The 14,771-nt window shown below is 39.7% G+C and overlaps 1 pseudogene and 1 gene segment (V, D, J or C); one reads left to right on the top strand and one right to left on the bottom strand.

The window, feature by feature from the left end:
• Positions 1–3,471, bottom strand: part of LOC111155234 — a 36,527-nt gene extending 33,056 nt beyond the window's left edge. The window contains 2 exon segments of the C gene segment in view: positions 3,029–3,334; positions 3,429–3,471. Of these exon segments, the coding sequence occupies positions 3,029–3,334; positions 3,429–3,471 (349 nt within the window).
• A 9,077-nt stretch (positions 3,472–12,548) lies between these two features.
• Positions 12,549–14,030, top strand: LOC111155321 (annotated as a pseudogene). The gene has a single exon (XR_002641132.1). The product of XR_002641132.1 is annotated as a hsc70-interacting protein pseudogene (transcript).
• The last annotated feature ends 741 nt before the right edge of the window (positions 14,031–14,771 follow it).

Here is a 14,771-nt window from a genome sequence, read left to right as displayed (position 1 = left end):
TCTTCTTCTCTTCGATCTCCCGTTGGATTTGTAGGTGTTTGCAATCTTTAGATAAGCTATCTAGCTGATCTCCCGCTACCTGAAGTAGTCTCAGCCTGCTACTTCTCCGCCATCTTGACTCCTCCCCCCAATCAGGTTTTTTGTTCACAAACTCATCTACCTATTCAGTAGTTGTTCACGTGGGAAAGGGTGGAGGGCTCCTTCCAGGTGTGAAAAATCCTCTCACAGGTGGTTTCCTCTCAAGGCGGGACCCCTTCTCCCTGCCTGCCTTTCTTTGTGGGAAACTTGCAAAATGAGATTAACACTCAGTAGCACTAGTTGAGGTTTGATTTTCTGCCTTTGTAACAAGATCCTAGGTGAAGTGGATGTTGCTGGTCCATGAATGAAACTTTGAGTATCAAGGACTTGGAATACAGATCTAAATAATTTCATTTTCAAATATGCCATAATAACCCATATAAGCAATGCAATGTCTCAATATGGTGAGCATTAGACATGCTCCAAGCACTTGTAAGAGCTTTATATGTATTATTGACATTACTCTTCCTGACACCTCCTTAAAGTTAATACATATTCCATTTTAAAATAAGGAAAGTGAATCAGAGATACATTATGCAATTTATCCAGAGTAAGACAGCCAATATGGGAAAGGTGGATATGTAGTAAAGGGTCATTGAAGAAACACTGAGAAATAGGAAAACCTAAAATAACAATCAATGTCACTCTATGATATACTCTCAGTGTATCATAGAGTGGTGACTGGCAAATGTTTTCTGTAGAGGGCTAAATGGTAACATTTTAGGCTTTGTGAGTCTCTGTTGCAACTACTCAATTCTGCCATTGTAGTACAAAAGCAGCTATAGATAATTTGTAAACATATGGACAAAGTTATGCTTCAGTAAAACTTTATTTACAAAACTGGGGGCTGCTAGGTATAGACACAGTTTGCTGAGTTCCTGTTCCGTGGTAACCATTATGATTAATTGTAGTGTTTCAGTCCCTCCCCCCTCCCGCCCTGGGGGATACAGTGTAATAATATAATATTATTCCACAGAAAATGGTAAGTGTATAATAATATTAAGTATCTCTTATAGGTATAGATTTAGTCTATATTGTTACGTGAACAATCTCATTATTAAATGTATAAATCAATAAATTTTGGCTGTTATGTATACATAACAGAAGCTTTTTGATAAAATGTACAAAATCTGTACATGTACCAAGAAGAATTAAAAACACCTATCCTTCCAGGAACATCCACTCTTTAAAGAATTCCTTTGCATTTGTTCTTTTTATGCCTTGGAGAGTTTACTATATGTAAACCATTTCTGTATTTGACATTTTCCTTGCTAATATGTGGTGATTATGCTTGTTTAGTTATAATTGGTCAAAAAACTTGTTTTTAAGGGCTCCATAGTACTTTGACACTTCAAAACCTCATAGGTAAGGAGCCCTCTTCCCTCCTGTTCATCACTGTAGTGTTTCCCCGTTGTTGTGTGTTGAAAAGTCAGGGTAGCTGCATCTCCTGAGATGAGTCCCCATGTGCCCACTTCAATGCAGTTCTGTACTGCTCTATTGGTTTAATCAAATAATCTGTGTAAAGTATTTAGCACATACTGTGAAAACCTTAATCCCTCTTTCATTTACTCCTCCCTGGAAAGGGTTCATGTTTTCTTGCTCTATGTTCCATTCAGGGGTCTTCTTACTTTGTTTCTATAGATACCTTAGAGGACAGGTGAGGCCCTGTTGAGACCCAGGCCCTCAGATTCCTCCTGCTGGGACCCACCCCAGTCAGGAATCGTGATGACAGGGTGTGGGACACAAGATCCCGAGTTCGCCTGTGGAAAGGGGCTGACTCTGCTGTGGGAGTAATTCATTCTGCTTCCATAGTGTCTCTGCATTTGATAACACCACCTGATTCTTAGAAAGAGAATGTCATGATCTCAGGAACTAGAGGTAAACCGCAGGTATAGCAATTCTGTGATCAGATATCCATGTTACCAAAGGCAACAAATTTTCTGTGAAGTAAAGGTTTTCCTCATCCTTTGAAAGTGGACTCTTGAGTGATGGGAGGGGACTTTTACATTTTCACACATTACACTGTTTCCCTATTTTTGAAAACTCATAGCCAACCAGTTACTAATCACAAAACTCAATTCTCAATAATTATCTTTTATTTTATTAATTTGTGAGGGACATTACCTTTCTTTTGAGATGTAGGGAGTGTGTATTATCCTTCTTTTTAACCATCTGATCCTTATTCAGCATCTTTGGTTTCTTTGTAGAACCCTGGAGAGCAAAGTTAGAGGCATATCCCCCATGCTGGAGATGCCTGATGTGCTCAGGGGCCTCTTCCAATGGGGCAGTGCTGGTTTTTGCCCAGCACTGATTGCTGAACCTGGAGTGATGTGCCACTTCTACTTCTAGGATACAGGATTTATACATTGGTCTCTCCTATACCCAAAATAGCTGATTGTTTTCCTTGAGATTTAATGGTCACTGGATTCCTTCGGGATGGCCTCAGACACTAATAAAAGACATACAATTTTTACATCTGACAGATTATTGCACCACTAAAGAACTGTAATGTCCATGAATAACATCAGTAAGTAATAATAACCAGAAATATTTATGTTAAATGTGTACCCCTTTCTGTCTTCATTCTGAACCATTCAGATACTAGACTTCCCTCTCTCCACAGTGAAATAACAGACAAATGGATTTTTTTTCTGACCCATCCACGCTGTATTTTCATAGTTTCCAGACAGTTGAATTTAGTGGGAAATCGTGTCAGATTGCTATAATTTGGACCATAATTGTTGATATCACATGGGGCTCACTGTCTGAGCAGAATCTATGATGTCTTCATATAAAGTTCAGGAAATACTGCAGAGGGCAAGACTCAGGATGGGCACCCAGCTGTGCAGCCTCTGCGGTTGCCCATATTGAGAAGGATGTGGGTGGGTCAGACCTGAAGAGGTTCTTGCACAGCTTCTCTTGGCAACTGTGATGCTGTGGATCCAATTCCAGCTGCCACAGTAGTACACGGCCTCATCTTCTTTCTCTAGGAAATTTATTTTCAATGTTGAAGTGGAAGTATGAGTGTTTTTACTTGCCTCAAATTTGTTGTTCTTCCCGTCTAAGGGAACTTGAACACGGTTTGTTATGACATCTGTTAGATATTCTATCTCCTGATCTGGTTTCTGCCAGTACCAGTATATGGTTTCACTGTTGAAGTCCTTAGCAGACACGTTGCATGATATGTGGGCACTCTTATCTCTTGCTCTGGAAACTGATATTTCATGTTGCTCCAATGTCGCCTGCCCAAGGCCAACTGCAACCGAAAAGAGAAATTCCCATGAACAAATTACATGGAAACAATTTCTTCAGTCTCCTCTATTGACTGAAGTGACTGGGGGACAACTCACAGGCCAAGAGGGATGAGAAGATGAGAGCTTCTAGCAGTGGCATCTCGTTGGCCTGGCTGGCTCCCCAGTGACAAGGTAAGAAGTGAGGTCCCTTTTAGCAGGACTTGTCAGGTCAGTGGCTGGAGGGTGGAGCTGGTTCAGGTTTCTCAGAAGAAGTGGTGACCTAGATAGTTCCCTGGGGTTGTGCATGATCAGCCACAGATCTGAGCAGGTCTGGGGTTTCCTGTTCCCTGTGAGTGCTGGGCAGATGGGGTAAGAAGGCTCTCAATCTGGAAAGAAATTCCTGGTGTGAATGCATCCATCTAGCCCAGGATAGGATAATTCTCACACCCACTTAGCCATCTCCCCTGGAATCCTGTACTGTAGAAAAGTAAGGACATGCCTGCTGGGTTCAGCCCCTATGTCTGTCTGTCTAATTTGTAGTTGATTCAAGACTCAAATAGGATATCTGACCTTTACTCTTTATAACACAGCACAGCAAAACAACAACCAGACACTGAAATATCTCATTGACATTACTGAATATGTACATAAGCACCAGAGTATTTTGTGTTTTCTAAAGTTAATTGAGATGTCACCAGGCAGATTAGGACTCAAAGAAATTAAATTTTATTTGCAATTTAGGTACTTCCAAGAAGGGACTAGGCTGCAATTGCTGGGAATACAGGGGTCAGAGCAATCTCTGGAAATCAACTTCTACTTGCCCTGAGCTTTGCAACTGTCTCATAAGCATGATGTCACAGGCATGATCATTTTCAAAGAAGTGTTGTATTTCATATCTAATAATAAGCTTTATAACTAATATACATCTAATATTTGTTGTGGACTTGCAATTTGTCAAATATTGTTTTAAAACATTTTCTTGTACTATTTTATTTAATCCTCTCTGTAGCCCCATGTGATAGCTATTATGATTAATCTCCACTTCACAAAAGAGGACAGTGGAAAGGAGAAGTGACTTATGCAAAGACACAGAGCCTGTAAATATAAGAACACATATAAGTAAGAGTTGTTCCTTGAAGAAAATATGAGAAAAATGAGATATGAAAATAACAATACCAGACACCTATCATTTAGTGTTGCTTTGAATTTTTTTTATATATTTACAAATAGAAAAAAAGTGCTTGGAATTTTATATAAAAATGTGCATTTGCGTATTTGGCCTCATATTTTCTTTATTTGGTTAACTTATTATTGTAAGAAATATTGGAATTCTTTAAATTATCTATGAGCAGATTATTTTTAAGTGCCAGAGTTAATTAAACACCCTTCTTCACCACTTAACCCATTTAGTTTTGAAACCCATTCATGTTTTGAAAATTTATCAGATCCTTAAAATGTCACTGTGTATGTTTTTAATGACCTATGAAAATAAGTACCCTCCTATACTACTTACTCCTTTGGATGGTAGCTGAGTTATTTAATTATTTCATATCTGAGTTTCTATATCTATAATTGCTGCAATAAATATTGCCACTTCCAGTCAGCAAATGGGGGAAGAATTAGGCACAAAGAAGTCAGCTGCAAGAGATTGGGAGCAGGGGACAACAGTCGAAAAGACGGCTGCCCCGAGCAACTCCACAGTCTTGCTTTTATTAGATAGAAACAGTAACCAACAGAAGAGTCGATGAAGGTCAAACGTTAGTCATATGCCTTGTAGATAAACAAGAAGGAGGGCAGAGTATGTCTGTACAAGTAGTATAAAGTTTATAGTTGAACAAGCACATTCAAAGGACTTATCTAAGTAGCCACGGGTGCTCTCCGGGGGGGGGGAAAGGGGAGATAACGGAAAAATGTTCCGCCTGAGCGAGCCGGGCATCCCCAGCTGCTCAGCTTCAAGGCCATATATCGTCCTCTCCCCCAGAGGCCTGTTTCAGTATCTGTTTTTCTTAAGGCTGTATCTAAATGTGCTTGGTAACTAGTAAAATATCCCGAGGGTTATATTTTAAGTAATACATTGTTCTGCGGGGGCAGTTGCTAATATTTTTCAGGAATTTAATTATGTTATCACTCTAAAAATGATAATGAACATAATATACATTCTCTGCCTGGCAATAATATGTGGTTTTTATATTTTCAAGTTATATTTTTATTATTACTGAAAAATGGAAAAATGACTTTGTTGAATAATATTTTAATTGTGGGGTGCCTGGGTGGCTCATTAGGTTAGCGTCTGACTCTTGATTTCGGCTCAGGTCATGATCTCAAGAATTGTGAGATCCATTCCTCATGTTGGACTCCACATTGCATTCTCTTTCTCCCTCCCTTTCTGCCCCTTCCTTTTCTGCCCTTTAGTCCATGTACAAGGTTTTGACCACTCTCCTTGTTGATCTATGATATATTCTGCTAAAGCAAGATCACAATACAGAGAAGATACATGATTTTCCTTATCCCTTTCTCTCCACTAGCAGGTAGAGTCTTGGGGCAGACAGGAACTCTTTCAGATGTCTGCCTGCTGTGACCCTTTTGCCCTGGCTTCTTGAGTGACTGGTCATTCTTTGCTGACCAGGCTCTGCTGGGCTGGGCAGCAGGAGTGGGACCACCTGTGTTTATCGGCAAATGCCAGAATATATTCTTGTAAAGTTAACAAACACTAAGGGAATTCAAAGTGACTTAATAGTGCAATCAAAAAAAAAGCATGGACTATGTATTTAGAAACATATCTCTTCCTCTCTAAGCATCAATTCTTTCTTCCAAATAAGTTTATTTACAAATTTTTATGATGAACGCATGATTTCCTGGACAGACACAACATTTAGCTAATTATCTGGCAGCCAATGGAGCTAAATGGTAATCAATTCCATTTTGTGCATTGCCAGCACCTTCAGCTTGAGTTTTCACAATTGCTGAAAGTCTGTGGGGAATGGAATACTGCTCCTTGATACAGATGTAGTGAAAAGAAGGGCCATTTGTACCCCGGTGGTCATAGTAGCAACGGCCACAGTTGCCAAACTGTGGAAAGAACCAAGATGCCTATCAAAGGATGAATGGATAAAAATATGGTCCATTTATACTATGGAGTATTATGCCTCCATCAGAAAGGATGAATACCTAACTTTTGTATCAGCATGGACGGGACTGGAAGAGAATATGCTGAGTGAAGTAAGTCAAGCAGAGACACTCAAATGTCATATGGTTTTGCTTATTTGTGGAGCATAAGGAATAACATGGAGGACATGAAGAGATGGAAAGGAGAATTGAGTTGGGGGAAATTGGATGGGAAGATGAACCATGAGAGACTGTGCACTCTGAGAAACAAACTGAGGGTTTTGGAGGGGATGGGGTGGGGGGTTGGGTGAGCCTGGTGGTGGGTATTAAGGAGGGTATGTATTGCATGGAGCACTGCGTGTGGTGCATAAACAATTCTGGAACACTGAAAAGAAATTAAAAATAAATAAATAAAAATTAAAAAAAAAGAAATACTGTGTCTTGCTTCTCTCTGAGATAATCAGACAGTTTCAACATACACAGTCTCTAAGTAGGAACCCAAGTCAATACCAGACATTTGAGTGACATGGTTAGTGACATCTGTGGGGGTACAACTGATAGCCATCAGACTCCCTTTCTTCTTTCTTCTGATACTGAGGCACTGACCAGAGAGGCTCAGGAAGTAGTGCAGTCTGAGTGTGATGCCCAGTCAGGGCTGAGGTCTGGGCTTGGGACCAGTATTGTTCAGTGTTGGGGAGTATGTGGGGTATGTGTGCTTATTAACTTGGCTATAATACTACTGTAGGTCTAGGGGTCTTTATAATAGGTCATCATGTTCTCTCCCTCTTCTGCATATTTTATTTTAAAGACCAAAGAAGAACATACAGAATTTTATGTGCCTCAGGGTTATATTTGTCTGTAACTAATATTGAACAAGGGTTTTTTTCCAAAGAATTATCTGATCCACAAAAACCTGATTTGGCGCTTGTTGGTACATGTGTATATGAAGAATTAAATCTGGACACTCTGCAATGAAAATGTCATTTCTCCTATTGAAATAAATGTTTTCAATTGCTTCAGATATATCTGTGCACATGCAACTATAAACAAAAGAATAGCATTTCTAACAAAAGCCAAAGTTGTCAAGGAATAAAACATTAATTTTTTAAAAATCCCTCAACCAATCGAAGAAGTAGGGGAACAAATTCACATTCCAAGAGGGAAGAGCAAATGAATATTTGTAGCCATAACATCCTGTCTGCTCAGGCTTTATGCTCAAGAAGAAGGATGAGGAATAGACGTGGAGCCTGGAACAGGAAGAGGAAAAAGGCACCTGTGACAGGTGTTAACAGTGGAAATGGGTGGTTCAGAGCCCAGTGCCCAGATCATTCATTTCTGAGACTGTTCCAATGGTCAGTTTTACCCATATCTATCTGATACCAAATAAGTAATCAGCAGTCCATTTACTAAGGTGAAAGTTACCCCTAGGATAATTCTTAGGAAGATTATATTTTATTAAGATTATTTAGTTGATTTCAGTAGGAAAGTTGGCCCAAGTTACCAAGTCTGCTATGACCTGACATCATCTTTTGACTTTTTAGGTGAGAGTCATCACTGGCCTCTTTTTCCATCTAAACCGCAAGACAGAGGGGACTTTTTATACAGACGTTGTCTCTGAATATGTTTTAGCCCCAGAGCCTCGAAGTCCCCTTGTTTGGTGTGGAAGTGGAAGAGATGTCTCTCCACCACCTCAGTGGAAAAAAATAATGGTTGCCATGACACTTCCAACTGTGCTTTTTAGAGAAGGTCTCCATGCAATCAATGTCCTCAAGGATTTAGGCTCTCCTTGTATCTGGGCTGGATGTAGCTCAGGATCTAAAAGTTGGGAGTTATCAATTTTGTCCATTTCTTAAGGTAGCTAGGCCAGGGTTTCTCAACCTCAATATTATTGACATATTGGCCTCAATATTTGTTTGACATGGGGGTGGGGCTCTCTTGTGCCCAGTCGGATGTTTAGCAGCAGTCCTGGCCTCTACTCATGAGATATCTACAGCGCCCCAACCATTTGTGATGACCAGAAATGTTTTCAGCTACCGCCAATATCCTCTGGAGGATATCGGAGGGGGGAATGCCCCCAATTGAGAATTAGTAGTCTAGGCTTCTTCTTGTAGGATACAAGCACACCCTAATATTATCTTGAGCTTGAGCCCCAGCCAGCCAAGACTGGGACAAAATGAAGCTACCATTAAACATGCAGCACACAAGAGTTCTATTCACTCATGAGCCACATCACTAATATTCCTTAGTATGTTCTCTGTCCTTGGTGATTTCTCTCCCTCATCTGGGTGAGCATAACAGCAAATGACTCTGTCGCTTTGTTAACAGATAAGTTCTGCCTTGCTTGACTCTGTTACTTTCATAAAAACTGTGCTAAATTTCACCAAATTTCATATGTCTACATCAGCCATATGTTTTGTCATTGTTAAATTTCCCTACTGTGTCAAGCACAGTGCCTTCCCTTTGGTGAGAGCTCCTTAGATATTGGTTATCATTAAATAATAATTCATGTTGTAGATCTTATTGGAACAAATGAAAGATGTTAAAATAAAACCATAAATCTTTAATACGGTATTTACAATTCCAAAACATACATATCCTTTAGCTCATTTTATCTAAATGATGATATTTTTGAGGCAGGCAGTGATTTCCAGAGGCATGACGATGTAATGTAAGGCTTCTCAGGTAGTAAATGGTGGAGCTGAAAATCAAACTTATTTCTTTACTGCTTTTAAAAAAATATATTAATTTAAATCAATTTAGTTAACATAAAATGTATTATTAGTTTCAGGGGTAGAATTTAGTGATTCCTCAGTTGCATATACCACCCAGTGCTCATCACAAGTGCCTTCCTAATTAGTCTGTCCTCTCACCACCCCCAACAGCCGTCAGTTTATTTCCCATGGTTAAAGGCCCCCACTGCTTTTAAATCCAATTTTGTATGTTATCAGCACGATTTATTGGCTATCTAACACTCAGTGTCCTCAATTATGTAAATGCAATAAGATTTCAGGGTCTGACATCTATTGCCCCTCTCCCCATGCTAGGTCCTCCTGGCATGCTGTAGAGGAAGGGAGCATAACTTGACCATTTTAGCCAGGGCTGCTGTTTTGTCTTTCAAACATCAACCAATGGGCTCCTGTGAGGAATCCTCATCAGAGTGGACCCCTAACTGTGTCTTATCTACACCTTCTATGGCTATCTCGAAGTATTGTTATTAGGATTATGTAACAGAGAGTATATGGAGTACTTAATATAGTGTCTAGTAGATAAGGAATACTCAATTAGCAATAGCTTTCATTATGTTCTTATGAGAATATTACATTATATTTCTCATTTTCATATGGAACTCAGCTCCCTGAAAGCCTGTCAGCACATTTACCGCTATACACAGAAACTACTTAATTCTTTGTTTTGATTTGGCTGAGCAAAGAAAAGGAGTAAACTCAAAGAAATTTGTTGACCCACGAACTGCAAATTCTAATTCTACCATTTTCAGAATATAACTGCAGATTTTTGTTAATTATTTTGTAACCTCAATTTAGAAGTTGAAAAATAAAGGCAACAGAACTATAGTAGCTAGAAATGATCGACTTGTGACTGAAACAATTAAAATTTGACTCACAGATAGCAGGAAAGTAGATTGAGGAAGGTCAGAAAGGATAAATCAATTATAACTAATGTGAGAGGCTGAGTTTTGTTGACATTATGGAAGTGGCAGGTATTTCTGTAGTCTCAATTATTTAATAAGAGTTGGGATTATTTCACTGTTATATACTTGTTTATTGTATTAAAGAACATCAAGAACACAAAATTGGATTTATCATAATATTGGTTCATAAAACACTATGATCATTTATATATCTTTTATGTCATTTATTTGACTTAGGCGTTGATGATTTACTTAACAAGTCAACAAATACCAGAGAATCCATTATTTAACCAAAGAACAAAAGCATTACAAATAATCTACTTGCTCTTTTCTAAGTTCATCAAATAGAAAAGCATAGAATTAACAATAATCTCTCAACACTTGTCCTGCTTCCTGTTTTGTTACAGAAGGAACAGGGCATATCCTGTTCTGTTAGAAATGGGACCTTGGTGGCTTTGTGGAAAGTGAAATGAATCAATTTAGATATAATCTTTCCCCTATTTCCCCAAATTGTGTTACTAATCTGTGGACAAGCATAACCACTTATCTGACCATCTGCTTGATTTCTTCGTTTTGCTGCTGCAGATGGACTGTCCACCTCTCTTTACTTTGCCTTGGGCATTACTAGACAAACCCTCATGGACTGCACCTATGGTCTTCCTTATCTTCTGGTTGTTGTTGGAAGAGGTCAGTGGGAGCATCAGTGGGAGACTGGGAAATGAGAGCAGAGTAAGCTCAGTGTTCCCTCTATGACAAGTGACTTTGGGTTGGCTGAAACCTTTCTAGGTCCAACACATGGTGCCATCTACCCCAAAGCCAGAGGTTTATGCTCAGGAACCAAGAGGTGCAAGTGGGAGTGGCCATTTCCTTTCACACCAGTTACCCCCTAGAGGAATTTGTTTCTTTTCTTCCCAGTCCCTGGATCCACAGGCTAAATCTAATGCCCAAGAGGCAATATTTATGTCAGGTGACATGGGGATGGTTCTTTGAACTTCAGTTTCAATTGGCTAATAGTCAATAGAAATCAAAGCAAAGATGCTCATTAGTGGAATCCATAGGGGTTAGCCTCAGGGTGCAGAGAGCATGGTGAAAAAACATGGCGTGATGACTCTTGGTTAAAACAAACAAACAAACAAAAAAACCCAGAAAATTTCAGAGAATTCTGCCCCTTAGAATCCATGTTGGTCAAGTTATTCACACTTATTGTGTTTCACCCACCTCAGGAATGAAAGAAAATGTACTTTGGAGAGAAATCTGTGTCCCCAAAGAAGGGGACACACAGAGTCCTAATTGAAATTTTTTTTTAACACAATACAGATTTATTTCTCACTTAATGCTAAATGTTCAAAAGTAGTTCTCTTTTTAAATAAATGAAATATTATAGATATAAACAAAGACACATTTTCAACCCCTTTCTCTTTACATCTGTCTCTACAGGTGACCAGATATAACTAAAGTTGGTAAAATTTATGATAACCTTTGAATTTCTACAAAAATTGTGATTTTGTTAGAATTCCATTAATTTATACTTTAAGAGATGATAATTGCTATTGTTACTGATTCTTTCTATTCCTAAATATAGCTCTCCAGGTTTTTAAGTCTTCTTTTATATCTTTGGATAAATTATTAATTTCTCCATTACATTTTTGCATGTATTTTATTAAACTGTATTTCTAGTTACCTTATATATTTTTTATGAGTTTTAAGAAAAGTCTGTGGCAGGCTTTGTGTATTGGTTAATCTAGTAGCGATTCTTTTTTTTTTTAATTTTTAAAATTAACATATAATGTATTAGCCCTAGGGGTATAGGTCTGTGAATCGTCAGGCTTACACACTTCACGGCATTCACCTCCCCAATGTCCATCAACAGATGAATGGATAAAGAAGATGTAGTAGATATATATACAATGGAATACTAATTGAAATTTTATCTTTTCTCAATCTCCAAGTGAAGATGATGTGAAAATGATTTTCTAGCAACATTCCTTGAAATTAGGAGGTCATGTGTTCAGGCAATGAAAATGCCAAACAACTTTGCTAAAGAAATTATGGTTGCATGAAAACTGCCTGCCATTCTGCTTGAGAGGATCTCATTCCTGCACCTTCATGTGGAGAAAAGAGACTTAAAGAAAGCAAGAACGTTATATTACAGTGTGAATAAGAAGCCTGAATATTTGTGATCCTCTCTGTAGTACCTGATGTCTGTCCTACACAGAGGAAAAGACACTTCCCAGAAGCTACTCTGAGCTCTCTCAAGGGTGAACCTTGTCTCTAACGTGGCGGAGAGTCAATGGGAATCAGGAGAGAAAATTTGTAAAAGAAGCCAAGGTTGTTTGAGGAAAGGGGAGAAAAGTGATCAGGACAGAGCCAATTACAGGCCTTCCTGACCATCAAATCTGACATGTTGTGCCTAAGTGCTCAAAAATATGCAGTGATTTTTAGTATTAAGAATGTAGTGAATGACCCGTTCCACTCGATCACGCTGAGCTAGTACCCGCGCCTGGAATCGGGTCGCAACCTCAGCCGCGCCTGCCGCCTGCCACTGCCTCTGGACCATGGACCCCCACAAAGTGAGCGAGCTTCGGGCTTTCGTGAAAATGTGTAAGCAGGATCCGAGCGTTCTGCACACCGAGGAAATGCATTTCCTGCGGGAGTGGGTGGAGAGCATGGGGGGTAAAATACCACCTGCCACTCATAAAACTAAATCAGAAGACAGTACCAAGGAAGAAAAACCAGATAGTAAGAAGGCGGAGGAAAACATAAAGACAGATGAACCATCAAGTGAGGAGAGTGATCTAGAAATTGACAATGAAGGTGTGATTGAACCAGATACTGACGCCCCTCAAGAAATGGGAGATGAAAATGTAGAGATAACCGAGGAAATGATGGATCAGGCAAATGATAAAAAAGTGGCTGCCATTGATGCCCTAAATGATGGTGAACTACAGAAAGCCATTGACTTGTTCACAGATGCCATCAAACTAAATCCTCGCTTGGCCATTCTGTATGCCAAGAGAGCCAGTGTCTTCATCAAAGTACAGAAGCCAAATGCTGCCATTCGAGACTGTGACAGAGCTATTGAAATAAATCCTGATTCAGCTCTGCCTTGTAAGCGGCACGGGAAAGCACATAGACTTCTGGGTCATTGGGAAGAAGCAGCACATGATCTTGCCCTTGCTTGTAAACTGGATTATGATGAAGATGCTAGTGCAATGCTGAAAGAATTTCAACCAAGGGCCCAGAAAATTGCTAAACATCGGAGAAAATATGAGCGAAAATATGAAGAGCGAGAGATCAAAGAAAGAATAGAAAGGGTTAAGAAGGCTCGGGAAGAACATGAGAGAGCCCAGAGGGAGGAAGAAGCCAGACGACAATCAGGAGCTCACTATGGCTCTTTCCCAGGTGGCTTTCCTGGGGGAATGCCTGGTAATTTTCCTGGAGGAATGCCTGGAATGGCAAGGGGGATGCCTGGAATGGCAGGAATGCCTGGGCTCAATGAAATTCTTAGTGATCCGGAAGTTCTTGCAGCCATGCAGGATCCAGAAGTTATGGTGGCCTTCCAGGATGTGGCCCAAAACCCAGCGAATATGTCAAAATATCAGAGCAACCCAAAGGTTATGAATGTCATCATTAAATTGTCAGCCAAATTTGGAGGTCAAGCATAATGCCCTTCTGACAAATAAAGCCCTTGCTGAAGGAAAAGCAACTTCGATCACCTAATGGATGTCGCAATAATACAAACCAGTGTACCTCCGACCTTCTCATGAAGAAAGCTGGGGTGCTGTGAAGAGAATCCCTACCCCTCTGTTCCCCATGCAACTGAAACATTCTACAATGGTTTGCCATTAGGGTATTCATTCAGATAATGTTTTCCTACTAGGAACTACAAACTTTAAACACTTTTTAAACCTTAAAAATATTTAAAAACATATTAAAAGGGTGTGTTAGTCCCTACAAAAAAAAAAAAAAAAAAAGAATGTAGTGAATGATTTTTTTTTTTTTTTTTCCAGTTTGCCTGTGTTTCATGGACGCCGGTCCTCAGGGCTTGACTGCTCCTTCGGCCGCCAGGACCTCCATCCCTTCCACAGCTGCTTCTTGGTCCTCAGGTTCTCTGCCTGCTTGTTCAGCCGGCAGCCAGGTCCATGTCTTCTTGGGCTGTAGATCCATATCTTGGGCTTGTACTTCTTACCCTTGTAGAATTTCCTGATGTTTTCTTTCTGGTCTGGTTGGTGATGGTGAGGACACAGGTGATGCATTTGTGAACAACTCTGTCCTTGGCAGCAGCGCCTCCTGGCACTGTATTGAGGCCTAGCTGGACAGCTCCTCCTTCCAGTTCTCCTGACCTTTAAGTAGCTCCTCCTTCCTCTTGCCAGGAAGGTCTGGAGACTTAATCTTGACCATGACTATATAATACACCACTGGGTGTGGTACATAAACCATGAATCTTGGAACACTGAAAAAATAAAATAAAATTTAAAAAAAATATATACACACACACACACACATATAAAATCCACCACCACCGAGGGACTGAGGCCAAGGGTCATGTGAATTCTTTTTAAAATAAATTTTAAAGCAAAATTCAAAAGCAATACAAGGTTTTTATATGACAATTCAGGAAATGTGGAAGGGACATAGAAAAAACTATGCTCACCCCAAGTTTAGAGGTGACCTCTCTGAAATTGTGCCCTTTCCTTGCCCCAGGC

This window comes from Enhydra lutris, unplaced genomic scaffold, assembly GCF_002288905.1.
Source record: "Enhydra lutris kenyoni isolate GAN:26980312 unplaced genomic scaffold, ASM228890v2 scaffoldscaffold40, whole genome shotgun sequence".
Taxonomy (NCBI): Eukaryota; Metazoa; Chordata; class Mammalia; order Carnivora; family Mustelidae; genus Enhydra; species Enhydra lutris.
Note: the sequence above shows the minus strand (reverse complement) of the source record. Positions and strands in the feature narration are given on the sequence as shown.